The sequence below is a fragment of the Hyaena hyaena genome, unplaced genomic scaffold, assembly GCF_003009895.1.
Source record: "Hyaena hyaena isolate Hyena2069 unplaced genomic scaffold, ASM300989v1 scaffold_65, whole genome shotgun sequence".
Classification (NCBI taxonomy): Eukaryota; Metazoa; Chordata; class Mammalia; order Carnivora; family Hyaenidae; genus Hyaena; species Hyaena hyaena.
The window spans coordinates 1,386,804-1,412,976 of NW_024080697.1; the positions used below are offsets into that span (position 1 = coordinate 1,386,804).

General features: G+C 51.9%; 1 protein-coding gene across 5 annotated transcripts; it reads right to left on the reverse strand.

Moving 5' to 3' along the window:
- Positions 1-32: 32 nt before the first annotated feature.
- On the reverse strand, positions 33-18,169 carry RPS6KL1 (ribosomal protein S6 kinase like 1). 5 transcript variants are annotated; one of them, XM_039232263.1, is made up of 15 exons: positions 18,059-18,169; positions 16,405-16,693; positions 14,612-14,736; positions 13,634-13,726; positions 7,093-7,140; positions 6,577-6,709; positions 5,374-5,982; positions 4,871-4,960; positions 4,626-4,708; positions 3,233-3,328; positions 2,826-2,932; positions 1,747-2,558; positions 1,545-1,606; positions 1,346-1,420; positions 33-119 (listed from the first exon to the last, which is right to left on the reverse strand). In XM_039232263.1, exons 2-12 carry the CDS (start codon positions 16,667-16,669, stop codon positions 2,480-2,482), a joined length of 1,728 nt encoding a protein of 575 aa, XP_039088194.1. In that variant the 5' UTR covers positions 16,670-16,693; positions 18,059-18,169; the 3' UTR covers positions 33-119; positions 1,346-1,420; positions 1,545-1,606; positions 1,747-2,479. The 5 variants fall into 5 exon arrangements, with proteins under 5 accessions (XP_039088194.1, XP_039088193.1, XP_039088192.1 ...); XM_039232262.1 differs by having other exon boundaries at positions 1,346-1,586; XM_039232261.1 differs by having other exon boundaries at positions 1,346-1,606.
- Positions 18,170-26,173: the final 8,004 nt, after the last annotated feature.

Here is a 26,173-nt window from a genome sequence, read left to right on the forward strand (position 1 = left end):
ACTGGGCTTCATCGCTTTGTATCCAACTGCATCCAGGCCTGAGCTTGCTGCCACTTGACACCAGGAACCACTTACTGAGTGCAGAGTGCCCGTTTGGATCTTGAGCAGAGAAGCAAGGCCTGGAGGGCGGGGTGGGGGAGGGGGGAGGGAAGGGACAGGAGCCGATACTGAGTGCCTGCAGCATCTATGTCTTCACTATTCAGAACTTGTAACTAAAATATTTAAAGAAACGGATTTTAAATGCAAATTAAAGGGCAAATGTTCTCAAAAGGTTCCTGCTTCTGCATTCCTTCTAGGTGCCAAGGTGCGACTCCCCAGCACCGTGGTCATTACCACTGGAATCCACAGCGTGTCTTGTAGGTTACCCTGCGGCATCCCAGACTTCCGTTAGCACTGTACTCCGTTAATAGCAGAGGGAACCCTAGCGGTCACCCAGCCAGGAAAGTGCCTGGCCGCCTGCCCCTGAGCCACCCACCCTCCAGCCTGACTAGCCACACTCTCAAAGGGAAGTTGGTTCCCACCTTTGTGAATCCACTTCTGGATTTTTGCGAGGGCTTGCAGTGTTTCTGGAATGGATTGGGGGTGGGGGTGAGGGGAACTTTACAATTTAGCATTTTGGACTTAATTGCCACATGAAGGCAGATCACTTCCTGGGAGCAGCGGTCAGTGAGGTCAAGCAGACAACCTAGACTACAAGGGAGGGGCACACGGTGTCTAAGCTTAAACACAGCCTGCCCTCCCTTTCTACGCCCAGTCCCTACCTGCTGGTCTTAGGTGACACCGTCTGTGTCACAGGAAATGGCTCCAGAGGGTAGAACTGGAGTTAATAGAATGGGTTCAACAAAAGGAAGAATTTTAGAATTAATCTGTCCTGAGCACAGTGCTGGAAGCTTTCTCTAGTAAACCTACAAAGGAGGTATTGTTAGTCCCATTGTGTCAAAACGAGGTAGACTTGAAGCCCCAGAAGGGCCGGGATAACAGTATTCAAAACTCCACGCCCAGCAAAGGATCAGGTGTGCAAGCTTTTGTTGCATGGGATGAGCCCCAGAAGTTCCAGAAGCAACGCACCCTTCCATGCAGCAGTGATTGGAAGCAGTGTAGTGAAAGGAACAGACTTGTGAACAGGCTCCACCAGGCTCTATCATTAAGTCTTTGAAATGGGAGCCGCCCCCCATCTCCGGGGTCAGGGTATTAGACCACTGTTCCCCCCGCCCCAGGCACTATGACCTTCTTCTGAGACTTCAATTCCTATTTTATTTCCCAGATTCCAGTGTCCCTTGTGTGCCAGCACTTCCTCTGCAGGGCACAGGCTGGCATGCCCTTCACCACTAGCCCTGCTTCCTACCTTCTAGTAGACTCCAGGCTCACTCTTGACCAGTGTGGCATTTCTCTGGAGGAGCCTTCCAATTTCGTGGCAGGGCTGCTCTCGTCGCAGTCAGGAGGCAGGGACACCATGGGTACCAGCAGGCTTTATTGCGGTGGGGGGGAGGCCTGGCCAGGGCGCAGGGAGAGCACAAACAGGCGGTGCTCCCTGGTGTCCCTACCTCTAGAGTTAAGATTGGACCTTCAAAGTGTCAGGGCGCCACCTGGTGGTGTCAGAGACAAACTGGAAGGAAGGAGTTGAGGGTAATGGTCTAGTGTAAATTTCCGTCTTGGCTGCCACACCCCAGTAGCAGGGTGAATCCCGAGAGGAATAAGAGGGCCCCCAAACTTGGGGAGGGGATGGTCTTTGGGGTAGCTACTTACCCCAGCTCTTCAGGGGCCAGAAACATTTTGCTTCTGGCTAAAAGCTTAGGCAATCAATCCACGTTTTATCCTTTCTCACTTCAAAAGGGGATGAAGTCACAGTGGGCGGTGACTTGAGTGGACCCTCAAGATGAAAATGCAAAACGGTGAACAGTACGAATGCCTGAGAAGGGAATCCTAATGGGTACAATGAGTGGTGGTGGCGGCTTCAGCCTGGAGGCTGCACTGTGGTCCCCTCTCTGACCCATGGGGTCTGCTCCCCTTAATGCACTGGTGGGCTTGCTAGGGTATGGAGCTCTACTCTGTTTACAGAATTACTCTTAAGGGGCAGAGCTGTGCATTCCTCCCTCCCCTTTTATTACACTTATCCTTATTTTCCTCTCCCGCCTTTTGTTCTCCAAAGTCTGAAATCACAAATCAGGGGCATAGTCAGGATGGGGAGCAGACCATTCTGTCCCCCACCTCACCCCATGCCCACTACTGACTTCTTGCTTCCCCAGCCTCCCCATACCCTACAGGGGTAGCCTGGGAAGGGGGAGAGGCCCACTTAGGTGCATGCCTGAGATGACAGGCAAGGCAGCCTGGGTTTTGGTCCACAGAGCCAGTGGACTTGTATCCTAAGATGAGTCTCCAGACAGGTCCCAAGCGGGGCACATGGCAGATGGTCACGAAACCTTGCAGTCAGGTTGGCAGGTGGTCAGGGGCTCTGAGCTAATGCCACAGAAGGCACCCTTCAACACGGCGGCTCTGCAGTCAAGGTGCGGGCATCTGTTGACGGCTGGAGGATGGATGGGTGGAGGAGTCCGATCTGCCTGGTGGGGTGAGATCTCCCTGTCCTTCCCCTTCAGTAATCACCAGAAAGGGTCTCCAGAGCTGGCTGGGGGATGCCCAGGGCCTTCTGGGCAGTGGTGATGGTCACTTCTGGTGCCCATGAGTGGGGCTGAGCAGGAAAAGCAGCCACCCTGCCTTCTTTGCCGGGGTGGGGGGGGTCACCAACTATACAGGCCCGCTCCAGGTGACCAGCAAAGAGAGGCGATCCAGACCAGTCCAGCTTCCACTGCCCACTCTGCCCCTCTTACCCCACCAGTTTGCTCCACTGGGTGGTACTGAAAAAGGGGTGGGCCTTGAGCTTGTTGACACCGCCTCCTCCAGCGCCCAGGCGCCGCACAGGATCAAACTGCAGCAGCTGTGGAGAAAGCCCAGTGGGCTTGGCAGACCTTTGTCGCTGAGGTATGGGCTGACCTCAGGTGGGGTGAGGTGGCCGGTCACCACTCCCAGCTGCCCAGCCCACGGAACCCCCAGTGGTATCCTGGGGACACTAGCGGTGTCTGGCCACCAGCATGTACAGATTTGTTGTCCCCATTAGCCCTCTTGCACCCACATCAGACTTCCAGTATGTTGGGCCACTGGTCATGCCAGGACTGCCCTCCCAGCACCCACCCTTGGGCCAAGAAGCTCCCTCTCCTCTAGGCTGGCTGTCACTCACCTCAGTCAGCAAGGAGGCCGCTGGGCGACTGAGCCACTCAGGCAGCTGGAGCTGGGTATGGGGCTGGATTCCCGAGGGGTGGCTCTGTGACAATGCCTGGGAAGACACAGGGCGGCGGGCTCTGAAGACGCAGCTCCAGGAACCTCTATACATCCCAGTGGCAGCCAGGATTTTACTGTCCCCTGTGTCATATTCCATGGGGATGATGATGATGATGGTGGTGGTGGTTGCGGCTGCCTTTTGCTTTAGAGCTACTGAAGGCCAGGCTGTGGAAGGTGCCTGACCTCCCTTATCCATAATTTCTACAACACCCTTCAAAGTACTAGTATCCTCGCTGCAGAGACAAGCAGCAGGCTCAGGAAGGTAAAGGAACTTATGTTGGATTCAGGGTTTGAACCCAGGTCCCTTTGGCACTAAGCTTGCCAGAAGTATTGACCTTGGGTTGCATTCAGGGCAGGCACTCTATCAGGAATAGCACTGGAACTGGTGTCCTTACATAAAAAAGGCCTCCAGAGCAGGCCATGGTACGCCACTGTCAGGGCCAAGGCAGGACCTCTCTGTGCTCCAGGACAGTCTTTAAGGGGTCAGGAATTACTGCAAGAAGCAACCAGGAGGAAGGCCAGGAGCCCTGGGCTAGAGAAGCATTGGGAGGTGGAGACAGCCCCACTCTGGAGATATCTGCAGCCAGGACGGTCAGAGGCCCTGGCTATGGGACAAAAGCAAGTGGGCACCAGGATGGACTTCAGGCCACACTTGATCCACTCCCGTCATTCCCCGCTCAAACTGCAGTCTGGCGTCTCCTTGGCTGCCTGCCCTAAGCAGCCCCAGTGTGATGCCAAGCTCACGGGGGAGGGCAGAGGCTACCACCCTGAGCAAAGGTGCCTGCAGGGGGATGGGGGGGATCTTTGAGCCTTTGGCTGGCCCAGGCTGGACAGGACAGCTGCCGGCCGCTGTCCTATCCTTCAGCCAAAATCTGGGGATTAAAGCTCAAAAGGGTGCAAGTGGGGGGAATGAGCAGCGGGGAGCAGGGAAACTTGGAGGGTGATTCGGTAGCCTTCCAGGAAAGAAGCATTGTGTCAAATTCCATCCTCCCTCCAGACCTACACCCAGGTGCTTTCCAGAAACCTTCCCTGGACATCCCAACTTATTACCTAAGCTGATAGTCTCACTAGTTCTAGCCACTAGCGTGACAGGGGTGCTCAGCGCGTCTGTGACCTGGGTGGGGGGGGCTTCCTAGGTCTCTCAAGGCCTATGGGGGCGGGACATCAACCCAAGAGCCAGGTCTTAGAGAACCAGGTGGCCTCCACCCCAGCAGGGGCTGGCTGGACCAAGCCCAGCCCATCTTGCGCTCCGCGACACCCACCAGGGTTCCACACCCAGCACAGCTACTCACGGTTCCAGTCAGCAGTTCATACAGCAGAGACCCAAAGCTCCACCAGTCACAGGCTTCCGTCAGCTCAGAAATCCCGCCCACCTCTGTGGGAATGAGAACACACTTGTCCCAGCCCAAAGGGCTGGTCTCCACTCCACTTGTCCTACCCAGACACGGCCCCCTTCCCATTCATCCTCAGCCACCCCGGCCTAACCCACACTGGCACCAAAGATCTAGGGCCCCCCGGCCCCTCCCTCCCTTCTTGCCTGGGGCACTGTAGAGATTGTCCGAAGCCTCCCTGCAGCAGTGCGGCTCCACCTCTGACCACTGGCCAAAATATGTGAGCCGGATGTGACCTTCTCATCCAGTGTGTATAGGAAGGAGGGTGGACAAAAATTGTTAGTCATCACTGAGCAGTTGGCACGGGGCAAGGGACTCCGGGGCTTCCCCCACTAGTCACAAAGCAGGAGCCAGTGGCTGCCCTGGGCAGAGAGTCCCTAGGGCCTGGTCCCATAAGGCCCAGTGACAACTAGATGTTCCTAGGAGCTGCTGCCCTGGATTCTGGGTTGGGGGAGGGTTCGTTTCCCAAGCTCAACCTTGGCCAACCAGACAGACCTGGTAGAATCCGGTGTGAAAAGGCCAGGGGGAGTCCGAGGAAGCAGATTACCTCTAAGGTCCCCTTGGCTTTGGGGAACTCCCCTTCTCTGGAGGCTTTGGGGGACCCCTCTGAGAGGTGGGGTAGGTCCTCTTCCCCAGGCCGGGCACCTACCTGCCTGGTCCAGTAGCAGGTTCCGGGGATTGAGATCTCGGCACAGTACCCCTTGTTCATGCAGCGCCTCCAGTGCCACCAGCGTCTCCGCTGCCCACTGCCTCACCTGCTCTTCGTTCACATGCCAGGCACCCCTGCTGGCCCCGGGGTGGACCCCATCTGCTAAGGGGCGGCTCGGGCTTTTGCCTCGGCCGCAGGCCCCCAGCACCCGGACAGCTCCCTGATGAACCCAAGGGAGCCCCCAAGAGGGCCTGGTGTCCGAGTTCTGGCCGGGTCCCCGCCTGGCTTGGAGGTGCAGGCGGCCACTTGGGGCCTTCAGAAGGTCCGAGGGGCAGAAAGTGGGGGTCCTGGCTGAAGGGCCACCCGCAGCCCCTCTCTGGGGACTGATGGATGGGGTCCCCCTGGCTTGGGGAAGGCTCTGAGGAGTCCGTGGAGGCTCTAGAAGAATTCTGTCCTGCAGGAGGGAGGGTCCCAGAGGGAGCAGTACTGGGGTCTGGAGGCTGGGAGGCGAGTTGAATGGAGCCTTCGTCCTCTCTGGGCTGGAGTCAGACTTGAGCCCAGACTGTTGGGGGCGCCCCTTGGAGAGTAGGTGGGACCAGAGAGTGCCTCCTGGGCCATGCAGAGGAGCCGTGAGCATGGGGACAGAGGAGAAGAGTGTGGACACCAGGTCCCCAACTCCTGCCTCCCCGCACATTCAGCATGGACCCCTCTGCCTTCCACATCCTCACCTCTGCCCAGAATGCCCCCTGCTATACTATATGCCATGACCCAAGGATGGGTCCCTCATTTAAAAAACCGTCACTATGATAGGTGATCAAAAAATATCTGCTCCATGAACCAACTGCTGTCCTTAGAGCTTCAGTGACCACCATCCCACGTGGCTACTCCAAAGGAATGGGCACAGACTAGAAAAATGAAAAGAGGCCAAGACTGGAGGAAATGGTGACAAAGGGGACATTTGCATAAATACCCTCTCACTGCCCAGGACATGACCTCCTCAAGACGTCTCCTGTCCCCCTGGCACCCCACACAGCCCCACCACAGCCTGACCCTGCCATCCTCCCCCAGAAAGGCTGGGTCCCGTGGTCTGTGCCGCACATCCGGTGCATCATCCCCCTCCTCGTGCTTGGCATTTGAAGGCAGTGAAAGAAGACAAGCCAAAGGCCTCAGGGGCTGACAGAGACCCCCCCCAGACCCCCTCACCTTGCACATGCTCCAGGTGCAAGAAGATGGAGTCCTCACTCACAAAGTACCGAAGCAGCTTAGTCATGTAGGGGACGCCATGCGGGATGATGGTGAGCCGCTCCCGGTTTGCCACATGACACCTGGACAGGCTCTGGGGAGAGAGCGGGCAGGTCAGCGAGGGACAGACCAGAGGGTGCTCAGCTAGGGGACATCCTAGCTTGGCTTCAGGGGCAAACACAGAAGGGACAGGAGCCACCCTAAGTAGCAACTCCTTCCCCCTTCCCCCAATTCCTGACCTGGCCCTCGCCCCTCTCTCCACCATGGAGTCCGCCCCTCCACCCTCCGGAACAAGGATGAGGCAGTACGTGCGTGTGTCTGGGAGGCAGGGGACGTGCTCAGGGACAGAACAAGGAGCTTTTAGATTTGGAGGGAGCATGGGTTTTAGATACAGGTTCTGAGCGGGGGGCTCCCCGGAGGGTAGGTGAGGAAGGCCCAAAGGGAATACAGAACAGCAGGGGACAAAGTAGCACCTGCCTTTACCACGAAGGTCCCTCCAGTCACTGGGTCCTGGACCAGTTGCACCTGCCAAAGTCCAGGAGGCACCAGTCAAGGCACAGGGTAGTTCCTGGGGCTCCATGGCCCAAGCCCCAGCCCCCCAGGACCCCCCCCGCAAGGCTGACTCACTCTAGGGCAGGTCCGATGTCAGCTTTAGTGGTGCAGTGTGCTCCTGGCCACCCCCCATGCCCAAACTGACATCAGTCCTGTCCTGCTCAGCCACCTTTGTCCCCTGCAGCATTAGTTCACAGGCTACCTCCTCCAGGAGCCAGCCCTCGGGTCAAGCTGGGACCCTGGATCTCCTCTCCAGGGCTCTCTGGGCCCACCCTCAGGGAGGCCAATCACAGGGCCTAATTTCGGGTCTCCCCACTGGGCTACGCGTAGTGTGAAGGCAGGGAGCACGCACTGTCCAGCTCTGTAGGCCCAGAGTCCTCCACAGCGCAGGGGTGCAGGTGCCCCACCATGCACGGGGAGTGGTCTGTCCATCCTACACAGCACAGGGGTGCAGTAGGTACCCCACAGTGCGCAGGGAGTGGTCCATCCTGCAGTGCTTGAGGGTGCCATGGCTGGGTAGGACCTCAGAGCCGGCCAACTCTTCTAATCTCTTATTTTACAGGTGAAAGAGCTGAGGCTGAGAGCATAGCCCAAGATCACCCATGAGCCACGCCATGCAGATTTGGCCTGCTCCTTTGGGTCCCTTCCCCCGCCTGCCCCCAGCCCCATTTTTAAAAACAGTCACCTGGGTTCAGCTCAGGTCATGATCTCACAGTTCGTGAGTTCGAGCCCCATGTCTGGCTCTCTGCTGTCAGTGCAGAGCCTGCTTGGGATCCTCTGTCCCTCTCTCTCTCTCTCTGCCCCTCCCCTGCTTACATGCACACGTGCTTTCTCTCCCTCTCAAAAATAAACAGACGTTTAAAAAATTGTTAAAAATCTACTCACCTCAAAAAAAAAAAAAATAGTCTTTCTCTCTGGAGGCGACCTTTGGAGAGCAGCCCTCTCCTGTTGCTTTTGGTTTAGGCAGTAACATGCCACTTGCTGGGTCAAGGCCTTGTTTGCATTTGGGCCTTTGACCCATCTCTGTGATAGGCAGGAGTGGACCCCAGCCAGAGGAGAGAGCATGAGCTTGGTGCTGGGGCAAGAAGGAAGATACAGCCAGATGATGGGGACATGGGAGTGAGACCACACCGGATGCTATGGCGCCTTGGCTGTCTGCCTATCCTGCAGCCACTCCCCTTGGTGGGCGCCCCTCCCAATAAGACCAGGCCACTGGGCAATCACAAAGGCTGCAGCCTGGGACAGGGGTGGGAAAGGGATACTGGGTTTAGATCTTGGGCAAGTGAACTGATTTTATCATCTACCAAACAGGAATTTAAATGCCCACCTTCCCTCATCCCTGGTTGGTTGAAGCCATAAATAGAAAGGCCCTCTGTGAACATAAAGGCCAGGAGAATGCCAGTTACCACATCTGCCCCATCACACTGCCTCTCTGAACCTCAGAAGTACCTCCTTTAGAAGGCCGGGGGGAGGGCCCTATTACAGCAGACCCACACCCGCCACATAACGTGCCCTTGATAATCCGTAGTAACGGTTACTAATATGGTCGTAAGGAAAGCCCACACTGGCTATAAAGCACTTATTCTGTGCCAAGGGCTTTCGATAGGTTATTTAATTTTATTCCCACAACCCTACCAGGTCAGTGTTACTAGTGACCCATTTTATTGATGAAGAAGCTAAGGTTCAGAGAGGTTTTGTTACCTATGGTCCCACAGCTAAATAGTAGTAGAGTCAGGATTTGAATGCAGGCAGGGCTGTTCCCAGAGCCCCAGAGACTTAACTACAACGGGGCACAGCCAGATGTCCACGGCACCTGCCCTCCCCTCTGGGCCTCAGCTCCCCAGTCCTCAGTGCCCTTCCGGAGGCAGCAGTGACACACGCCTTCTGACCACCAGAGGTCTCTCCTCCAACAGCCAGGGGTGGAACCCAGCCTGGCCCCACCCAGCTCCTTAACCCAATTTGTGCAATGTTTGAAAAAACAAGGAGGAAAACTCGGGTCATTTAGGAGAACTGAGTTTCCCACAAGTACTGACACCCTGGATAATTCCCCACCACCCCTTGCCAAATGGGATTCCCTACCACCTCGTCCTGGCTAAGGTCCTCTCATACAGAGCCCAAAAAGGCAGCAGTGAAGGCTGGGGAAGCCAGATATAAAATCTGATCAGGGGCGTCTAGGTGGCTCAGTCCGTTGAGCGTCCAACTCTTGATTTTGGCTCAGGTCATGATCCCAGGGTTGTGGGATTGAGCCCTGCATAGGGCTCCGTGCTAAGCAGGGGGCCTGCTTGGGATTCTCTCCCTCTCCCCATCATATGTATGCATGCATGTATGTATTACACACACACACACACACACACACACACACACACACACCCCTACCTATCTAGAAACAATTAGACCAAAATAATAATAGCAATTATCTTGGAGCTAGGCAGGGTGATGAGGAATATGTATGTATGCTATTTTAAACTCCCTTCTCTTTCATAGCTCAAAAGTAGAAGGGGCATTTTCCCATTAAAGCAAGCAGACAAAAATATCCCTTTCCCCTTTTGCTCAGTGCTATAGGAGACAGCACTCACGTCACTTGACCTCTCTGAACCCCAGTTTCATTCTCATAATTGTAAGACCATTATTTTTTAAGTTTATTTATTTTGAGAGAGAAAGAGAGAGAACAAGCTGGGGAGGGGCAGAGAGAAAAAGGAGAGAGAGGACCTGAAGTGGACTGTGTGCTGACAGCAGAAGACCCATTGTGGGGCTTGAACTCACGAGCTGTGAGATCATGACCTGAACCAAAGTGAGACTCTTAACCTACTGAGCCACCCAGGCGCCCCTGTAAGACAATTATTAAGACACAGCGCTGTCCAATAGAACATGAAGGAAATATATATCTGCACTGTCCAATACAGAAACCAGTAACTATCTGTAAGGCTATCGAGCCCTTGAGGTGTGGCTGGCATGAATGAGGAGAATATTTAATTTTAACTTAAATAGCGTTACGTGGCTGCAGACTACTGAAGGAGGCTGTGCAGTAGACTTTTTTCCCAGGGTGACTGAGAGGGTTTAATGCAACAGTTCTGCAAATAAGAATGTACCTTATGGATATCAGGTGAGTATTGCTATTTGGAAGGCGGAGGGCAGTTCTGGGTGCCCTTTTTACCTTTCTATGAAGAGGATTTTTTTCTTTTTAAGATACCCACTGAGTTTTTGGGACATGGAACAGTGAAAGCTTTGGTGAAACACATTAGCCATTTTTTTAAAAAAATTTTTTTAATGTTTTATTTATTCCTGAGAGAGAGAGACAGCGTGAGCAGGGGAGGGTCAGAGAGAGAGGGAGATACAGAATCTGAAACAGGCTCCAGGCTCGCTCTGAGCTAGCTCTCAGCACAGAGCCCGACACAGGGCTCAAACCCACGGACCATGAGATCATGACCTGAGCCGAAGTCGGACGCTTAACTGAGCCACCCAGGTGCCCCAACCCTTTCTTTAAAAATGCCCAAAGTATCAAAATCCCAGAAAAATCTCTCAGAGAGCAAACAAGTCCAAAAGTTTCAAACAGATTCTCAAACTCCAAGGCCCACAGGGGCCTGGCATGTGAACCAAGGGGACACAGTGGGGACAGAAGCAAACCAGGGGACTGGTGTCCCAAACAGGCAGCCCCTGGGGCACCTGGGTGGCATGGTCGCTTAAGCATCTGACTCTTGATTTCGGCTCAGGTCATGATCTCACGGTTGTGAGATGGGGCTCAGTGCAGGGTGGCATGGAGCCTGCTTGAGATTCTCTCTCCCTCTGCCCCTCTCCCACTTATTCATGAGTTCTCCCTTTCTCTCAAGATAAAACCAACCAACCACAGGCAACCTCCCCCAACTCCCGACTCCTTGCTGCCATGTGAGACTGTGAGCCAGCATTTCCAGATCTTCCAATTTTGCAGGAGAAGCAGGAAATCTGGATTTCTATATGAAACCTGCCAATTTTTAAATGTTGGTAACTAATGATAATTCTATAGTGTTTTTTTAGTTTTTTTAATTAAAAATTTTTTTTTTTAATTTTTGAGATAGAGACAGAGCATGAGCAGGGGAGGGGCAGAGAGAGAGGGAGACACAGAATCCGAAACAGGCTCCAGGCTCTGAGCTGCCAGTACAGAACCCGATGTGGGGCTCGAACACACAAACTGCGAGATCATGACCTGAGCCGAAGTCGGACGCTTAAACGATGAGCCACCCAGGCGCCCCATGAGTCACCCAGGCACCCCACTAATTCTAAAAAACACCCCTGTATTTGAGCCAAAAAAACAAGAAGTGACTTGGATGGCCTTCTTTTTCTTCCCCATCCCTGGCTCCTAGAGGAGGCTCAGCAAATGTGTGGTGAGGTCTCACAGGCCCCCATGCTTCCTAAGAGCAAACCCCCCAGGCATTCTAGTCGGAGGCCCATCTAGTCCCGGACCCACCTGCCTAGAAGTTCCCAGCAAACCCCCTACACCTGCCAGTACCTCTTTAGTCCCTGGGAACCCAGAACCCGTAGGGAACACTCCCACCCCCAAGCCCAGTTAACCAAACAAATGGCCCTCCAGGCTTCATGAGCAAGCCCTTTGCCACCCCGGGCTCTGTGGGCTGCCGGCCGCGCCACCCTCCCACCCGGATGTGCCTGGGCAGAGCTGCAGAATAGAATGCATTGACAGCACAGCCAGGCTCGGCTGCAGGGACCTGGGCCCATGGCCCTAACATCTCTCCTAATTTGGGGAAGATGGTGTTCCTGACTTGGAAATGAAACCAGGAAAGGAAGCAGCATCTCAGGAGAAAGGTGGAGTAGGTAAGCCAGGTGCCCAAGAAAGGGTAAAAAAGGAGAGAAAGGCAACCTCAAGACAGAATGGTTGGGCTTGGCCTTAGTCTGTGCTTTCCATTTGCACAGGCACAGGCCTCAGAAGCCTGGAGTCTGAAAATGCTTTGCATATGCGTGTCCTGGGGTTAAACAAATTCGGGAAATTCTATCATAGACCGCCTTCTTGGAAACTCATGGTATATACATTAGCATCCTAAAAGCTCTGCAAACTCCTATAATTAAAAAAAACAAAGTCATGTAACTTTAACTCCCTGTAACCCAAACTTGTTTGACCTGGGACCCCTTTCTCTACACCACCTGTAGTTCAGCAGGACCCCACATGGGGAAAAGGCGGTGGCAGTCACCTCCCAGCCCCTCTGTGGGAGCGGCTGTGCTTGGCTGGGGCCACACAGACCAGTGCGGTTGGAGGGAAGGCAGATGGATGCTGGCCGGGCCTTGGCTGACAGACTGGGGTCTGTTCCAGGGACCTGGGAGAAGCAGCTGGAGCGCGGCTGGGGGACGGGAAGCCCACACGCCCCATCCCCCTCGCTCTTGTCACCAGCATTTACAGCCATCAAACACGTAGCAAATGCTTTAGCATGTGCCAGGCCTTTCCCAAAAATTATTTCACTTTAGTTCCCACATGCCCCCTTGTGGGGGGGGGGGCGGATTCTTACCCCACGTACACATGAGGAAACCAGAGGGAGGAGAAGGGGTCCGCTGTGGCCACACCGGGCACTGAGCAGCCGTCTTCTGGGGGCCCCCAGGCCCAGCAAAAATCCCCGGAGGAGTGTTTCAGCTACAGACTCCTGGGCTCAACCCTGGAGACTCTGACTCAACAGGCCCCGGGGTGGGGCCCAGGCAGCTCTTTTTAAGAAGCTCCTCAGGTGATTCTGATAAAGGGGGTTAAGAACCCCTTTAGCAACTACTCAGGTGTTGCCTGGGTCAGGGCAGAGGGCAATCCAATATTGGCTCAGATCTCATGTGACCCCACTGTCTGTCCTTCTGAGTCCCCCACTCCAAAGAGCGTCCCCGTATAGGCTGGGATGTCAGCTCCTACTTTCCTACCCGCCCCGACTTAAGGCAAATGGCCTCGGATGGGGTCAGGATGAGGGGATGAGGGTGTGGAGTACGGGGCGGGGGAGGGCAGAGCTGCCGAGGCCCCTCTGGGAGCTGAGACCCTCCACAGGACAGCCTTCTGGACTGGAGTGCATTTGCACCACAGGAACCCCTCAGCTACCCATGGCTGGGAGACCCTGGCCTGGGCCTGGAGTCCGGAGTGAGGCGATGGGGGAGGCAATGTGGGAGTGAGCAGGGCACCCTGCCCACTGCTTCCCCTGTGGCTTCTGTCTTGAATCTCTGAGGGAGTGGCTTTCTGTCTGAGCCAAGGGCTGTGGAAAAGAGACTGCCTCTTCTGTTCCCGGTTTCCTCTCCAGGACCTGACTGATGCATGCCCCGGTGGGAGAAGGGGGGTGGGGACCACTGGACACAGCCGCTCTCCTCCCCTTGGGCCCTCAGGGCCCTCTGGGGGGAGCCCTCTGGAGGAGTGAGGGTAGCCACTTTCTCTCCCCGCCCACCACCCCCATCTGCCCCATCTGTGTACACCATCACCTCCCGCCCCCAGCACCCTCACCGCGGCAGTCAGCTCACTCACCTTCTCAATGACCCCGATCACCTTGCAGCCCCTCAGCTGCTCCAGGGCAGAGCTCAGTGTGCGGATGGGCCGGAGCCTCAGGCTGCTGAAACCCTGGGGTGGGGTGGGGAGACAGACCACACAGCCTCAGGGCCCAACCCCCCTCAGGCACTGCCTTCTCTGGCCCTCCTCCAGGTGCAAGGGGCGGGGGGGATGGGAAGGGGCAGAGCCAGGGTACAAGCAGCTGCCCAGGGGGTAGAGAGCTGGCCCACACCTGTCCAGGGCGGCCACACCACACTTGACACCCGGCCCCCAGCCAGCCCTCCTCCTCCGAGTGCCAGGGAGTTCTCAGACTTCAGAAACCCTGTGTTGGAAGCCCCGTCCACAGGAGGCAGGCGCTCCCAGGGAGGGGGAGAAAACCTGGGAACGTGTGGGTCTCGGGGACATGCCTCGAGAGCCAAGGCATGCAGCCCAGGCACCCACTCTGGGGAAAAGCAGAAGAGAAAATACATTTACAATAGTGCCATGTATTTATCCAAGAAAATCCAAGTGGACCCACGCAGTTCAAACCTGTCTCGTTCAAGGGTCAGCTGCACTCACTGCAACCCATTCAAGCTCAAATAGGTGTGGGAGACTTTGAGTGTGTGTGTGTGTTTACCCTGTGTGGGCCTGAGACTGGGGGTGGGGGGATGGGGTGTGTGTGTGTGTGTGTGTGTGTGTGTGTGTGTGTGTGCGCGCGCGCGCGGTGCGAGCGCCCGCACGTGTGTACCCTGTGTAGGCTGAGATTTGCCTGGAGATGATTCACTAAGAGTCTGAAGACGAGGGAGCTAGGAGCTTGTGGGGGGCAGAGGAAGCCTGGGGAGAACCTGGCACCCACTCTCTGCCCAGCCCTGCCCCGCCCCGCCCTGCAGCCTGGATGTGAGGTGACGGCCCTCTGGCCCTGGGGGGTGGGGGAGGGGTGACGCATTGCTCTCCCTCCAGGGCCCCTCACCCCCTCACCGTGCCCGGGCTTGCTCCTCCTCCCAGAGTCCTCTGCAGGTGGCAGTTGAAAATCTCCTCAGCCCGGCGCAGATACTTGGTAATTTTCAGCTTGACAGCCTCACGTCGCTCCTTGTTGGGGTCGACTGTGGGACAAGGGGGTCACCAAGGCCCACCCCGGCCTTGAGGGGCTGGGGTTCCGGCTCCAGCCACCCACCCCCTGCCCTCCGCTGCCTCTCCTGCCTACTCATGAGGCTGGTCTGCGGACTGTTTCCCAGACGGGCAGGTGGGGCACCGAAGAAGGGGGTGTGGGGGGAGGGGCTGGGACCCGTGATCACCCTCCGCTTCCCGCACTTCACAGTTGGCACCCACCACCTCGCTGGCTGCCATCACATCCCGGGCAAGAACAGACTGGGGATTTCCGTGTCCATTTTCAGAGGAGACATTAGCTCCCAGAGAACACCCATCTGCCGCCTCGGGCGCCCAGTGCGAAAAGGCCAGAGCACGGACTGGGCCGGGTGGACGACCGAATTCACGGGGCAGTGTGAAGCTCAGGCACTGGAGGTCCCTTTGGCAGGGGGCGGAGTAGGAAGCCCGAAGCCGGGCGGACTCCTGCCCCCAGCCTGACCACCCTCAGGGATCTCAACAGCAGGGCCAGCCTCTCCCCCAGCTTGGAAACTAACGCCTCAATTTGCCCTGAACAGGCCGCGCTCTCTCTGCAGCGCCACCTGGACTTCGGCTGGACAACACACCTACTGTTCTTCAGTGCTCAGATTAAAGTTTTGACTTCTAGGAAATACCCTATGCTAGCCCAGCCTGGCCTCAATTTCTCTCTTCTCTCCCCTCACTTCCTCCCCATTGCTCTTCCCACCTGAGACCATAATTATACATCATCAAATGTATCAGCCTCCCCTACTGTAATGCAAGACACCCCCCACCCCCACCCCCGCCCCAGGGTAGGAGCTCAGCCCTACTCCAGGGACAGGGACTGGGTCAAACACCCAGCCTCTGGAGTCCAGACTGGTCACACTCCAGCTCTGCCACTTGGTAGCTATGGAACCATAAGCAAGTTATTTCACTGCCTGGTGCCTCAGTTTTTTCATCTGGAAAATAGGAATAAAAATAGTTCCTATAAGGGTGCCTGGGTGGCTCAGCCAGTTAAGCGTCCGACTCTTGATTTTAGCTCAGGTCATGATCTCATGGTTCCTGAGTTGGAGCCATGCCTTGGGCTCTGTGCTGACAGTGCAGAGTCTGCTTGGGATTCTCTCTCTGCCCCTCCCCAACTTGCATTCTCAAACGAACAAAACAAAACAAAACTTTAAAAAATAAATTTAAGTTTTTTTCTTTTTTAATGTTTGTTTATTTTGAAGTTGAGACAGAGTGCAAGCAGAGAGAGAGGGAGACTCAGAATTCAAAGCAGGCTCCAGGTCCAGAGCATCAGCACAAAGCCCAACGCGGAGCTCAAACCCGGGAACTGTGAGATCATGGCCTAAGTTGAAGTAGGCCACTTAACCAACTGAGCCACCCAGGCATTTAAAACTTAAAAAAATTTTTTTAATTAATAAAAAAAATAGTTCCTATGTACTTGGAACTGCATCAACAACATGTATAATAATTTCTATTACTGTGAGGCTCAAATGAGTTAATACAGGTACAGCCCTTAGACCAGTGTCTGGTATACAGAAGATGGTCAGTAAATGCCAGCTGTTAATACTGTCCTTCACAGTTCACTCAGCACAGCTGGAAAGAGGTCACGGCGGGCCCTAAGCTGGCAGTCCCCACTGGCCCTCATCCCTGCCCAGCGCAGCCCTCACCATGTACGCCTCGCAGCAGGACGTCCACGCCGTTCTGATAGTGGTTGAAGGCGGCCTCATAGTCCTCGCTGACATCGCGCTCCAGGGCCAGCCGGATCTGCGTGGCTGCATCCACCAGGTAGTCACGTTTGGTCATGTCCGGGGCCCCAGGAGCCACCAGGTTGCGAATCTGCTCTAGGTATGCACGGGCCTGGGACCGTGCTCGGGAGCAAGGCTCAGGCTCCAGGCCTGGGTCAGGAGGGCACTCGCAGGCCACCAGGCTCATGGCTGTTGTCCTGTAAGTGGTGACCTGAAATAAACAGATGTTTTAGGGAACAACACCCCATGTGCACCCTGATTTCCTCCACTGAAAATTGGGAGATTAAGAGCTGGAGGGATCAGAGTTAATGTGGGTAACATCCTTCTACTGAGCCAGACGTTTTCTAAACGGTGATAATAATCGAATAATAACATGCTCAGGGCTCTTCCTTTCCATTCAGATTCAGATCAGCAGATATTTCTTGAGTACTGGAGAGAACTGAGGGTATCTGTGATCCAGAGCTGCCCTCATGGGGTCTCCACAGACAAACTGGCATCTAGTACATAGTAAACATATGATGGCTGTGCTCTGAAGCTGTTCCTCACACTGTTCCCTCCATCCTGCCTGTTCTGCTCATACTCCTCCTACAGTAATCTCATGTACCTTCAAGGTTCAGTGATGGCACTTCCCTAAACAGAATAAATTGCCCCTGCTTTAGTGATTTCCTTTGGTGCCAAGGTCAGCAAGTGAAAACTGCCCCCCCCCCCAACACACACACACATAGCCTGGCAGAGAGTTAGGCACAAGGCCTGGCCTTAATGCCTGTGGGTAAATGAAATGACTGAGTGACAGATTCTGGATGGAGTTAAACGAAGGACAGAGCCAACCCGGCCCTAGGGAGGGGGTGGCCCTGTCCTCCCACCTCTAAGTAGGCCAGGGAAGCCACGTGGCCTCCAAGTAGCAGACAGCAGCTCCTCCCTGAGCAGGGTGTGACACTAGTGGCCAAAGGGGTAGGAGCAGTGGCTTCAGGAAAGGAAAGGGCTCGGAGAGGGGCCGGCAGAGATGCTTCTGCCCCCTAATGCAGCCCCAGCAGCACCTGTGCTCTCTCAGACCCCAGTGGGGAGGGCAGGGTCTGCACTTCCAAGCCTAGGCCACTTCTGCCTCGGCAGAGAGAGGGAATAGGTAGAGCGGGACGGGGAGTGGGGCGGGGAGGGAAACCCACATCCCCAAGCCAGCGGGGAGCTGAATCCGGGACAGGATGCCGCCCAGAGCGTGGGGGAGGGGAGAGGCGGCGGAGGGAAGGAGAGGGAAGCCTCATCCTCCTTGCTCCGCCCTGCCATCAGGAACACAGGGCTCTGAGGCCCGTATTCGAGGGTGCCGAGGCCGATGGCCTGGGCTGCTCGAGTCAGGCCCCGGCCTCAGGGGCCATCCCGCCGGGCTCTGTCCTGTGGGGCAGGGATGCGGGGCCGCGCCGCCTGGACAAGGGAAGCGGCGAGCCGAGCCGGCGAGTCCCTGCTCGCACGGTGCGCCGCGCCGCGCCGTCGGGCCGAGGAAAGCGTAATGGAGGAGTGAGAGGAAGGGACGCCGTCGCCTGGAGGACAGAGGGATGGAGGAGGAGCCGGACAAACCCCGTACCTGCCCGAGCTAGGAGCTCGGTCCGCGCGGCCAGACCTACCCCTGCCGCCACCGCCCCTTCACTCCTGCGGGCGATCGTGAACCACCCGCGGCCGCCCTGCGCCCTCCAGCCAGGTGCAGGGGTCTGGCCTGGGTGCAGCCTGGCCATTGGCTGCAGATGAGCTCATCCTCCAGCGTGTTAGAATAAACCACCAATCAGCACCTGGCTCCGTTTCTGCCGGCTCTTAAAGCCCCAGCGTCTTGAGATGAGGGGCGCTGGGAGAAGGAGTGAAGACGGGGGGGGTGGGGGGCGGGCGGGCGGGGGCGGTAAGAGAGTGTGGCGGAGGAGCGAGGCGTCCATAATCACCCAGGGTCAAGGGAGGGCCTGCTTCAGAAATCTCGGCGGTCTAGAAAACACGCATGCCACTTCTGGGACTTTGCTCATGATTTCATTCATTCATTCATTCATTCAACTACTTAATACTTTTGTATTGAGACACTACTAGGCAGGAGGAACGGGCTGCTGAGATACAGCGCTGGAATAGTCAGTCTGCTCACATCCTCAAGGGATTTACAGTCTAGGGAGGGACACGGAGTAAGGAACTAAAGAATACCGTTGATATTTCATTCCAGTTGTGATCAGAGCTGTATGAAAGCACCACAGGGCCTATGAGAGGAATAACCTGATCTGGGGGTGAGAGGCTTTCTGGAGGAAGTGATATCTGAACTGGGCGTACAGACCTCACCTGCACCCCAATGCTGCCTGGACTCATACTGTCCTTACTTAGTGCACTTGCTCTCCCCTACATACCCCACCATAGAGTTCCCCTTTCCTGAATCCCCACACATCCTCCCCAATCCTCACTCCCAGCCAGAGAGATGCTTCTTCCTTCCTTTGAAATCATTGGAGTTTTCTTCTCCTTCTTGCCGTCTGCCCACCCACCAGGTCTGCACCCACATACGGCCTCCCCACCTCTTCCCACAGATGACCTGTCTATGCCCCATCAAAGACCAGCCCTCCAATTGGGATCAACCCTGTCCTGTCACCTACTCAAGGTCACAGCTGCAACAATTCTCCCCCTCCTTTATCATTAATTTTTGCCTCCCACTGAATCATTCCCATCGATACAAGCATAATGCTGATTCTCTCATTTAAGTGCAAAACAATACAACAAAACAAAACAAAACAAAACCAATTGTGGCCTCACTTCTCTATCTACCATCCTGGGTTTGCAGCAAAGCTCCTTGAAAAAAGAGGTCTAGGCTCTCACTGTCTCCTGTTCTTCTTCTTCTTTTTTTTTTTTTTAATGTTTTATTTATTTCTGAGAGAGAGAGAGAGAGCATGAGCAGGGGAGGGTCAGAGAGAGAGGGAGACGCAAAATCTGAAACAGGCTCCAGGCTCTGACCTAGCTGTCAGCACAGAGCCCGATGCAGGACTCGAACCCAGGAACCGTGAGATCATGACCTGAGCAGAAGTTGGATGCTTAACCGACTGAGCCACCCAGGCGCCCCTGCTTTTCTTGAGCCTGCTCTGATGAGGTTTCTCCCTCAATATTCCTCTGAAATTGCTCTTGGTCAAGTTACCAATGACCTGTTTGTTGCTAAACCCAGTGGTCATTTCTTGGTCCTCACCTTTCCTGACCTCTCAGGAGCTTCCAACCCAGGTGATCATCCCTTTCTCCCCAGGCTTCTGGACCCACCCTCTCTTGGTTACCTCCTGTCTCACTTCTCAGCCTCCTTTGGTGGCTCTTCTCCTCTCCAGCTTCTAATGTTACAGAGGCCCAGGGTTCAGCCCTTGATATCTTCATTCCCTCCATCCTTACTCTCTTGATGAGGATTGCACTAAGTCTTATGCTTTTAAACAGTATTCTTCCATATGCTGATTCTGTATATCTATTTATCTATTTACAGATATTTTATATCTTCTGTATCTCTTAGCCTTCACCCTTCTACCAGACTTAAACAATTAATAGCCTAATAAAACATCTCAAATTCGACAAGTCCAGAACTAAAGTCTTAAAACAGAGCCCACAGGTTTGGAGAAACCATTTGCAAATCATTTATCGTATAAGGCTCTAGCATCCAGAATATATAAAGAACTCTTACTATTCAACAATAAAAAGACAAATAATCCAATTTAAAACACACAAAGGATTTGAGTAGACACTTCTTCAAAGAAGATATACAAATGGCCAATAAGCCCTTGAGAAGATCTTCAATATCATTAGTCATTAGGGGAATACAAACTGAAACCACAATGGGATACCACTTCACACCCACGAGGATGGCTATAATAAAAAAGATGGACAAAAACAAGTGTTGGCAAGGATCTGGGGAAGGTGGAACTGTCAAAACATTGCTGGTCAGAGTGTAAAATGGTGCAGTGCCTATGGAAAGCAAATCGACGGTTCTTCAAAAGGAGTTACCATATGACTGAGCAATCCACTCAGAGGCCTATCTATACTCAAGAAAATCAAACACATATGACCACATGGAAACTTACACATGAATGTTCATAGTGGCATCATTCATAATAGCCAAAAAATGGAAATAATACAAACATCCATCAACTGATGAATAGATACACAAAACATGGTGTATCCATGTAATGAAATACTTTTTAGATAAAAGATAATGAAGTTGTGCTAGGTGGGTGAGCCTTGAAACCATTATGCTGAGTAAAAGAAAGCAGACACAAAAGACCAAAATTGTATCATTCTGTTAATATAAAGTTTCCAGAATAGTCAAATCCGTAGGGACAGAAAATAGATTTCAGGGAAGGGGGATTCGGAAGTGGCTAAAGACTATGGATTTCTTTTCAGGATCAACAAATGTTCTGGAATTAGATAATGTGGTGGTTGCACAACTTGTAAATACACTAAAACCCACCAAATTCACATTTTAAAGAAGTGAATTTTAGAGTTGCACAGTCGGTTAAGCGTCTGACTCTTGATTTTGGCTCAGGTCACCATCTCGCAGTTCATGGGTTCCATCTCTGCATCGAGCTCTGCACTGACCATGTCCTCTTGGGATTCTCTCTCTCCCTCTCTCTCTGCCCCTTCCTCACTTGCACTTGTTTCTCGAGGCTCTCTTTCTCCTTCTCTCTCAAAAATAAATAAATAAATGTTTAAAAAAATTATAAACAGGTGAATTTTATATGTGAATTATATCTTTATAAAAAAATTATCACATGCATAGGAGCACATGTACCCCAATGTTCATAGCAACACTCTCAACAATAGCTAAAACATGGAAAGAGCTTAAGTGTCCATCAACGGATGAATGGATCAAGAAGATATGGTTTATCTATACGATGGAATACTGCATGGCAATGAGAAACGATGAAATCTGGCCATGTGTAGCAGCAACATGGATGGACCTTGAGGGTGTTATGCTGAGCGAAATAAGTCAGGCAGAGAAGGACAAATATCATATGTTTGCATGTATAGGAGGATTAGGAGGAACTTAAAGGAGGAACAAGGGGGAGAAGAAGGGGGGAAATAGCGGGGGAGAGGGAGAGAGGCAAACCATGAGAAACTCTTGAATGCTGAGAACAAACTGAGGACTGATGGGTGTGGGGGGGAAGGGAAGGGTGATGGGCATGGAGGAGGGCACTTGTGGGGATGAGCACTGGGTGTTATATGGAAACCAACTTGACAATAAACTATTTGTAAAAAAAAAAAAAATTATCATAATGGAGAATAAAAACACTGAACTCTTGATCCTCCCCAACCTGAAACCTTCTAAAGCATCTTCCACCTCCATCCTTCCAAATGCTCAGGCCAAAAATTTTGGAGCCATCCTGGCTTCTCCCATTTTCTCACACTCTACGTACAATCCACTAGAAGATCATGCTGGTTTTCCCTGTAAAGTATATCCAGCCTCTGAGCACTTCTCTCCCCCTCCGCTTCTCACCTCCATCTCCACTGGTCTGACTTTGGTAGGGCATCTTTATCTCATACCTGATTTACTGTTGGAGATGCCTCCTGTCTCCCTGTTTCTACCTTTGCCACCCTGGAAGCAGTTCTTAGCAGTGGGTCAGGGGATCCTTTCAAAGCACAAGTCAGATTCTGTCCCTCTTCTGCTCAAAAGTCTACAGGGCTCCCATCCTTATGCTGAGAAAAACCCAGAGTCGCTACAATGACCTCCAAGGCTCTCATGGGCACCCTTCTCCACTATTTCTCCAGCGTCATTTCTTCCAACCTCACTCAATACCAGCCACTCAAGCTTCCTCACTGCTTCTGGAACACACCTGGCAGCTCCGATCCTGGAGACTTTGCCGGGCAGCTACCCTCTGCCTGGAGTATCCAGCTGGTAAACCCTAGCCTTGCTTCAAGTCATTGCCCTGGTGGTCACCTTCTTGAGAGACCTACTCTTGACTATACCCTCCGAACACCCCATCTCCCTTACCCGCTTCTGCTTCTTTTCCATTGTACTCAACCCCGTGCGTATGCAATACCATTTCCTTACTTACTCTTATGTGTTTATTTTCATTCCTTGCCCTCAGTAAGATCCACAGAGGCAAGGGCCTTCATCTGCGTTGTTCATTGACTTATCCTAAGTGGCTAGAACTATATCTGGCACACAGTATTGCTCAATAAATATTTGCTGAATAAATGAATGATCTCTGAAGGATGAGAAAGAATTAACCAGAAAAAAGTGTTTGGAGAAGGCAGTGGAGAAGAATGTTCTGCGCAGAGAAACAGTGTACATAAATGCCTTAACAAATTAAGGGAGAGAAATAACATTTGTACATCAAACAAATGTCAAAAAGTCATTTGATAAAATTTAATTCTCATTCATGATAAGAACAAACTCTATACTTAACAAACTCTAAACAAACTTATGAACTCACTTCTTAACTTGATAAAGGGTTATCTACCAGAAACTTAGAGCAAACACCATATTTAATGGTGGTGCATTAGAAGCATTCCTACGGTCCACTTGTCCCTCTGGCATGGGGTAGGATCACACTTCTCTGTCCCTTTGGAAGTTATGCTGGGACACGGGACTTGCTCTGAGGTGCTAATGGACAGAACATGTTGCTTCAGGATGAAAGCTTCAAAAGCCAGTACATAAGTCACCCTGCCCCTTCCCTCCTCCCATAGTGACCTTGAGAAACAACAAGGAACTCCTCCCTGTGTCATGACTTGTGTTGGACAACAGGTGCAAGTGAGAAATGCAGAATCCAAAACCCAACACATGCATCTAGAAGGATCTGACTTTGGATGAAGAAGCAGTTTCAAACCAGTGGGAAAGGATGGATTCTTCATGAGAGGTATTGGCACAACTGAATTAACTTATAGAAATGAATTTTATTATTCTTTTAAAAAACATATGAATTTTAGAAGCATCCTTTCACATTCTACAAAGACTCCTTTTGGATTTTGACTGGAATTACATTGGAATTTAAATTAATCTGGGAGAATTGACATCTTTATAATGGTGGTCATCCTATTACTGTACCCAGAACATCTCTCCATGTATCTGGGACTTTTTTGTGTCTTTCAATACAATTTTATTGTTTTCTCCATGAAGGTATATATATTTCTAATTAGTTCACTCATAAGTACTTTAAAGTTTTTGTTACTATGGTGAATGGGATTTTAAAATTATTATTACATTTTCAAATTGTTATTACTAATAGTTTTATTTGTAAATATTGATCTTGTGTCCAGCCACTTTGCTGAACTTGCCAATGGGTTTTCCAGGTAGATAATCACATGATTAATTGCTACTCATATACAAAAGTAAATCCAAGTTTAAGGGTGCCTGGGTGGCTCCGTCAGTTAAGAGTCCCACTTCAATATCTTAGGGGAAAAAATTCAAATTCTATATCAGTATAGAAGTGAATTAATAAAATGTGGCTTTTTATATTGAATTATTATTATTATTATTATTCAGCCTTTCAAAAGAATGAACCAGAACTAAATCCATATGTATGGACATGCAAGATCTCAAAACCTATTGAGTAGAAACAGTTCCCAAATGCTGCCTACAATGTGATGCCTTTTATACTTATATGTTTTTAACATCCACACAAAACAAAACTATATATTATCGATATACTGTAGTGTATTAGGATTCTCCAGAGACACAGAACTAATAGGTAGGTAGGTAGGTAGATAGATTTCTTATTATAAGAAATTGATTCATGCAATTACAGAGGCCAAGAAGATGCTCAATCTGCCCTCTGTAAGCTAGAGACCTAGAAATGCCTGGGGCATAGTTCCAGTCTGAGTCTGAAGGCCTGAGAACCAGGAGGCCCAATAGAGTAAGTTCCAGTCCAAGTCCAAAGCTTGGGACCCGGGAACACCGAGGGTGTAAGTCCCAGGCCAAGGGCAGGGGAAGATCAATGTCCCAGCTCAGTTAGCATAGAGAGCCGTTCTCCCTTCCTCTGCCAATTTGTTCTGTTCAGGCTCCCAGTGGATTGGATGATGACCACCCACACTGGGGAAGGTCATCTGCTTCACCGAGTCTACCAACTCAAATGCTACTCTCATCTGGAAAGACTCTCACTGATATTATTTCTCCAGAAATAATGTTTAACCCCATCTCTGGACAACCCATGAACCAGGCAAGTTGACACACAAAATTAGTGATCACAATTAGTAATGTCCAACATCTATTCAGCATTTGCTATGAGCCTGGCACTTATCCTACTCACCTAACATAGAACATCTTACAGATATTTTAAGTTTTTAATTTTTTTTAAATTTATTTTTGAGAGAGAGATAGAGACAGCGCAAGCAGGGGAGGGTCAAAGAGAGGGAGACAGAATCCGAAACAGACTCCAGGCTCTGAGCTAGCTGTCAGCACAGGGCCTGACACAGGGCTTGAACCCACGAACCGTGAGATCGTGACCTGAGCCAAAGTCAGATGCCTAACCGACTGAGCCACCCAGGCGCCCCTAGAACATCTTACATGAATTTTAAAATTGCACTATTAGTTACTGTCATTGATCTTTACCCTACAGATGATCAAACTGAGACTTTTTTATTTAAGTATTTTAATACTCAATAAGCAGCTAGGTGACTTGCTTACACTCCCAGTTAAGAAGTAGGAGGAGTAGGCATCAAACTTTAGCAGTTTGGCTCCAGAACCCAAGTCCTGGACTCCTGTACCGATCACACAAAGCTCCCAACAGTGGCGGAGGCCAGGGACTGACTTAGGGGAGGGAGCAAGCAGGCTCTACAATACCTGTAATGTTCTGTTTATAAGGAACAAAGGAAACTGGTATATTATTTGTGATATTAAGATTAATGTTTTAAAAATTATTTATTAAATATATATGTGAAATTATAGAATTATTTCAGAATATAGTGAGTAGCACTGCAAGGAAGAAGACAGGGCTTCATAAGGCTTTAATGGTGGAGTAGACCCAGTTTGATGGGGAGGAGTGTTTGGGAGACTTTCCTGAGGAAGTGCCTTTGGGCTGAGCTATGGCTGATGCCATGTGTATTAGTCAGCAAGGTTGGGTGTGGGAGGGGGGAAGGGATTTCCTGGCAGAGGAAACAGCATGAGCAAAGGCCCTGAGGGGGCACCACGAATTCCAGGAACTAAGAAAAGACAAGTGTGTGGGACCTTAGAGAAAGGTCTCACATGGGATGAAGCTAGAGGCAGGCAGAGGCCAGATCTCCTGGAGCCTTCCAGGCTGAGGAACAGACTGGGAGTCTAATTCTAAGAACAGCGTGTGCTGTTGAGCACGATAAAAACCGGAAATGCTGCTGACTCCATGGAAATCCCTGGGGTCGCTTTCTCAGGGCTGAGTTATGGAAGTGAGTGGAAATGCCAAGAGAGAGACCGAAAGTATAGGAAACTATGGAAACTTGTGGATCTAAATTTAGCACGAGATGGGAATCGGGAGGCACCTGGAAGAAGAATGAGCAATTGAAGATTGGGTTTGATTTTTGCTGCTGTTTTTATGATGAGAAAGATCTACACACAAAGACGAAGCCACAGGATGTTCACCATTGCATTGTTTCTTATAGCAACAACAACAAAAGAGACGCTCTCTAGCAATAGATCAATTAATCAAATTATGGGATATCCAAATGATGCAGTGCAATTCAGCACTTAAAAACTCATATTGTTGAAGAACATCTAATGTCATGGAGAAATGTCTGTGGTATATTA

Coding starts and splice junctions, on each gene's coding strand:
- RPS6KL1 (XM_039232262.1), bottom strand. CDS start 16,669: ATGAGCCTGGTGGCCTGCGAGTGCCCTCCTGACCCAGGCCTGGAGCCT. Junction 5,983..6,576: donor GCACCTGGAGCATGTGCAAG/GTGAGGGGGTCT, acceptor TGCATGGCCCAG/GAGGCACTCTCTGGTCCCAC. Junction 2,933..3,232: donor CGGCCTCCTTGCTGACTGAG/GTGAGTGACAGC, acceptor CTTTCTCCACAG/CTGCTGCAGTTTGATCCTGT.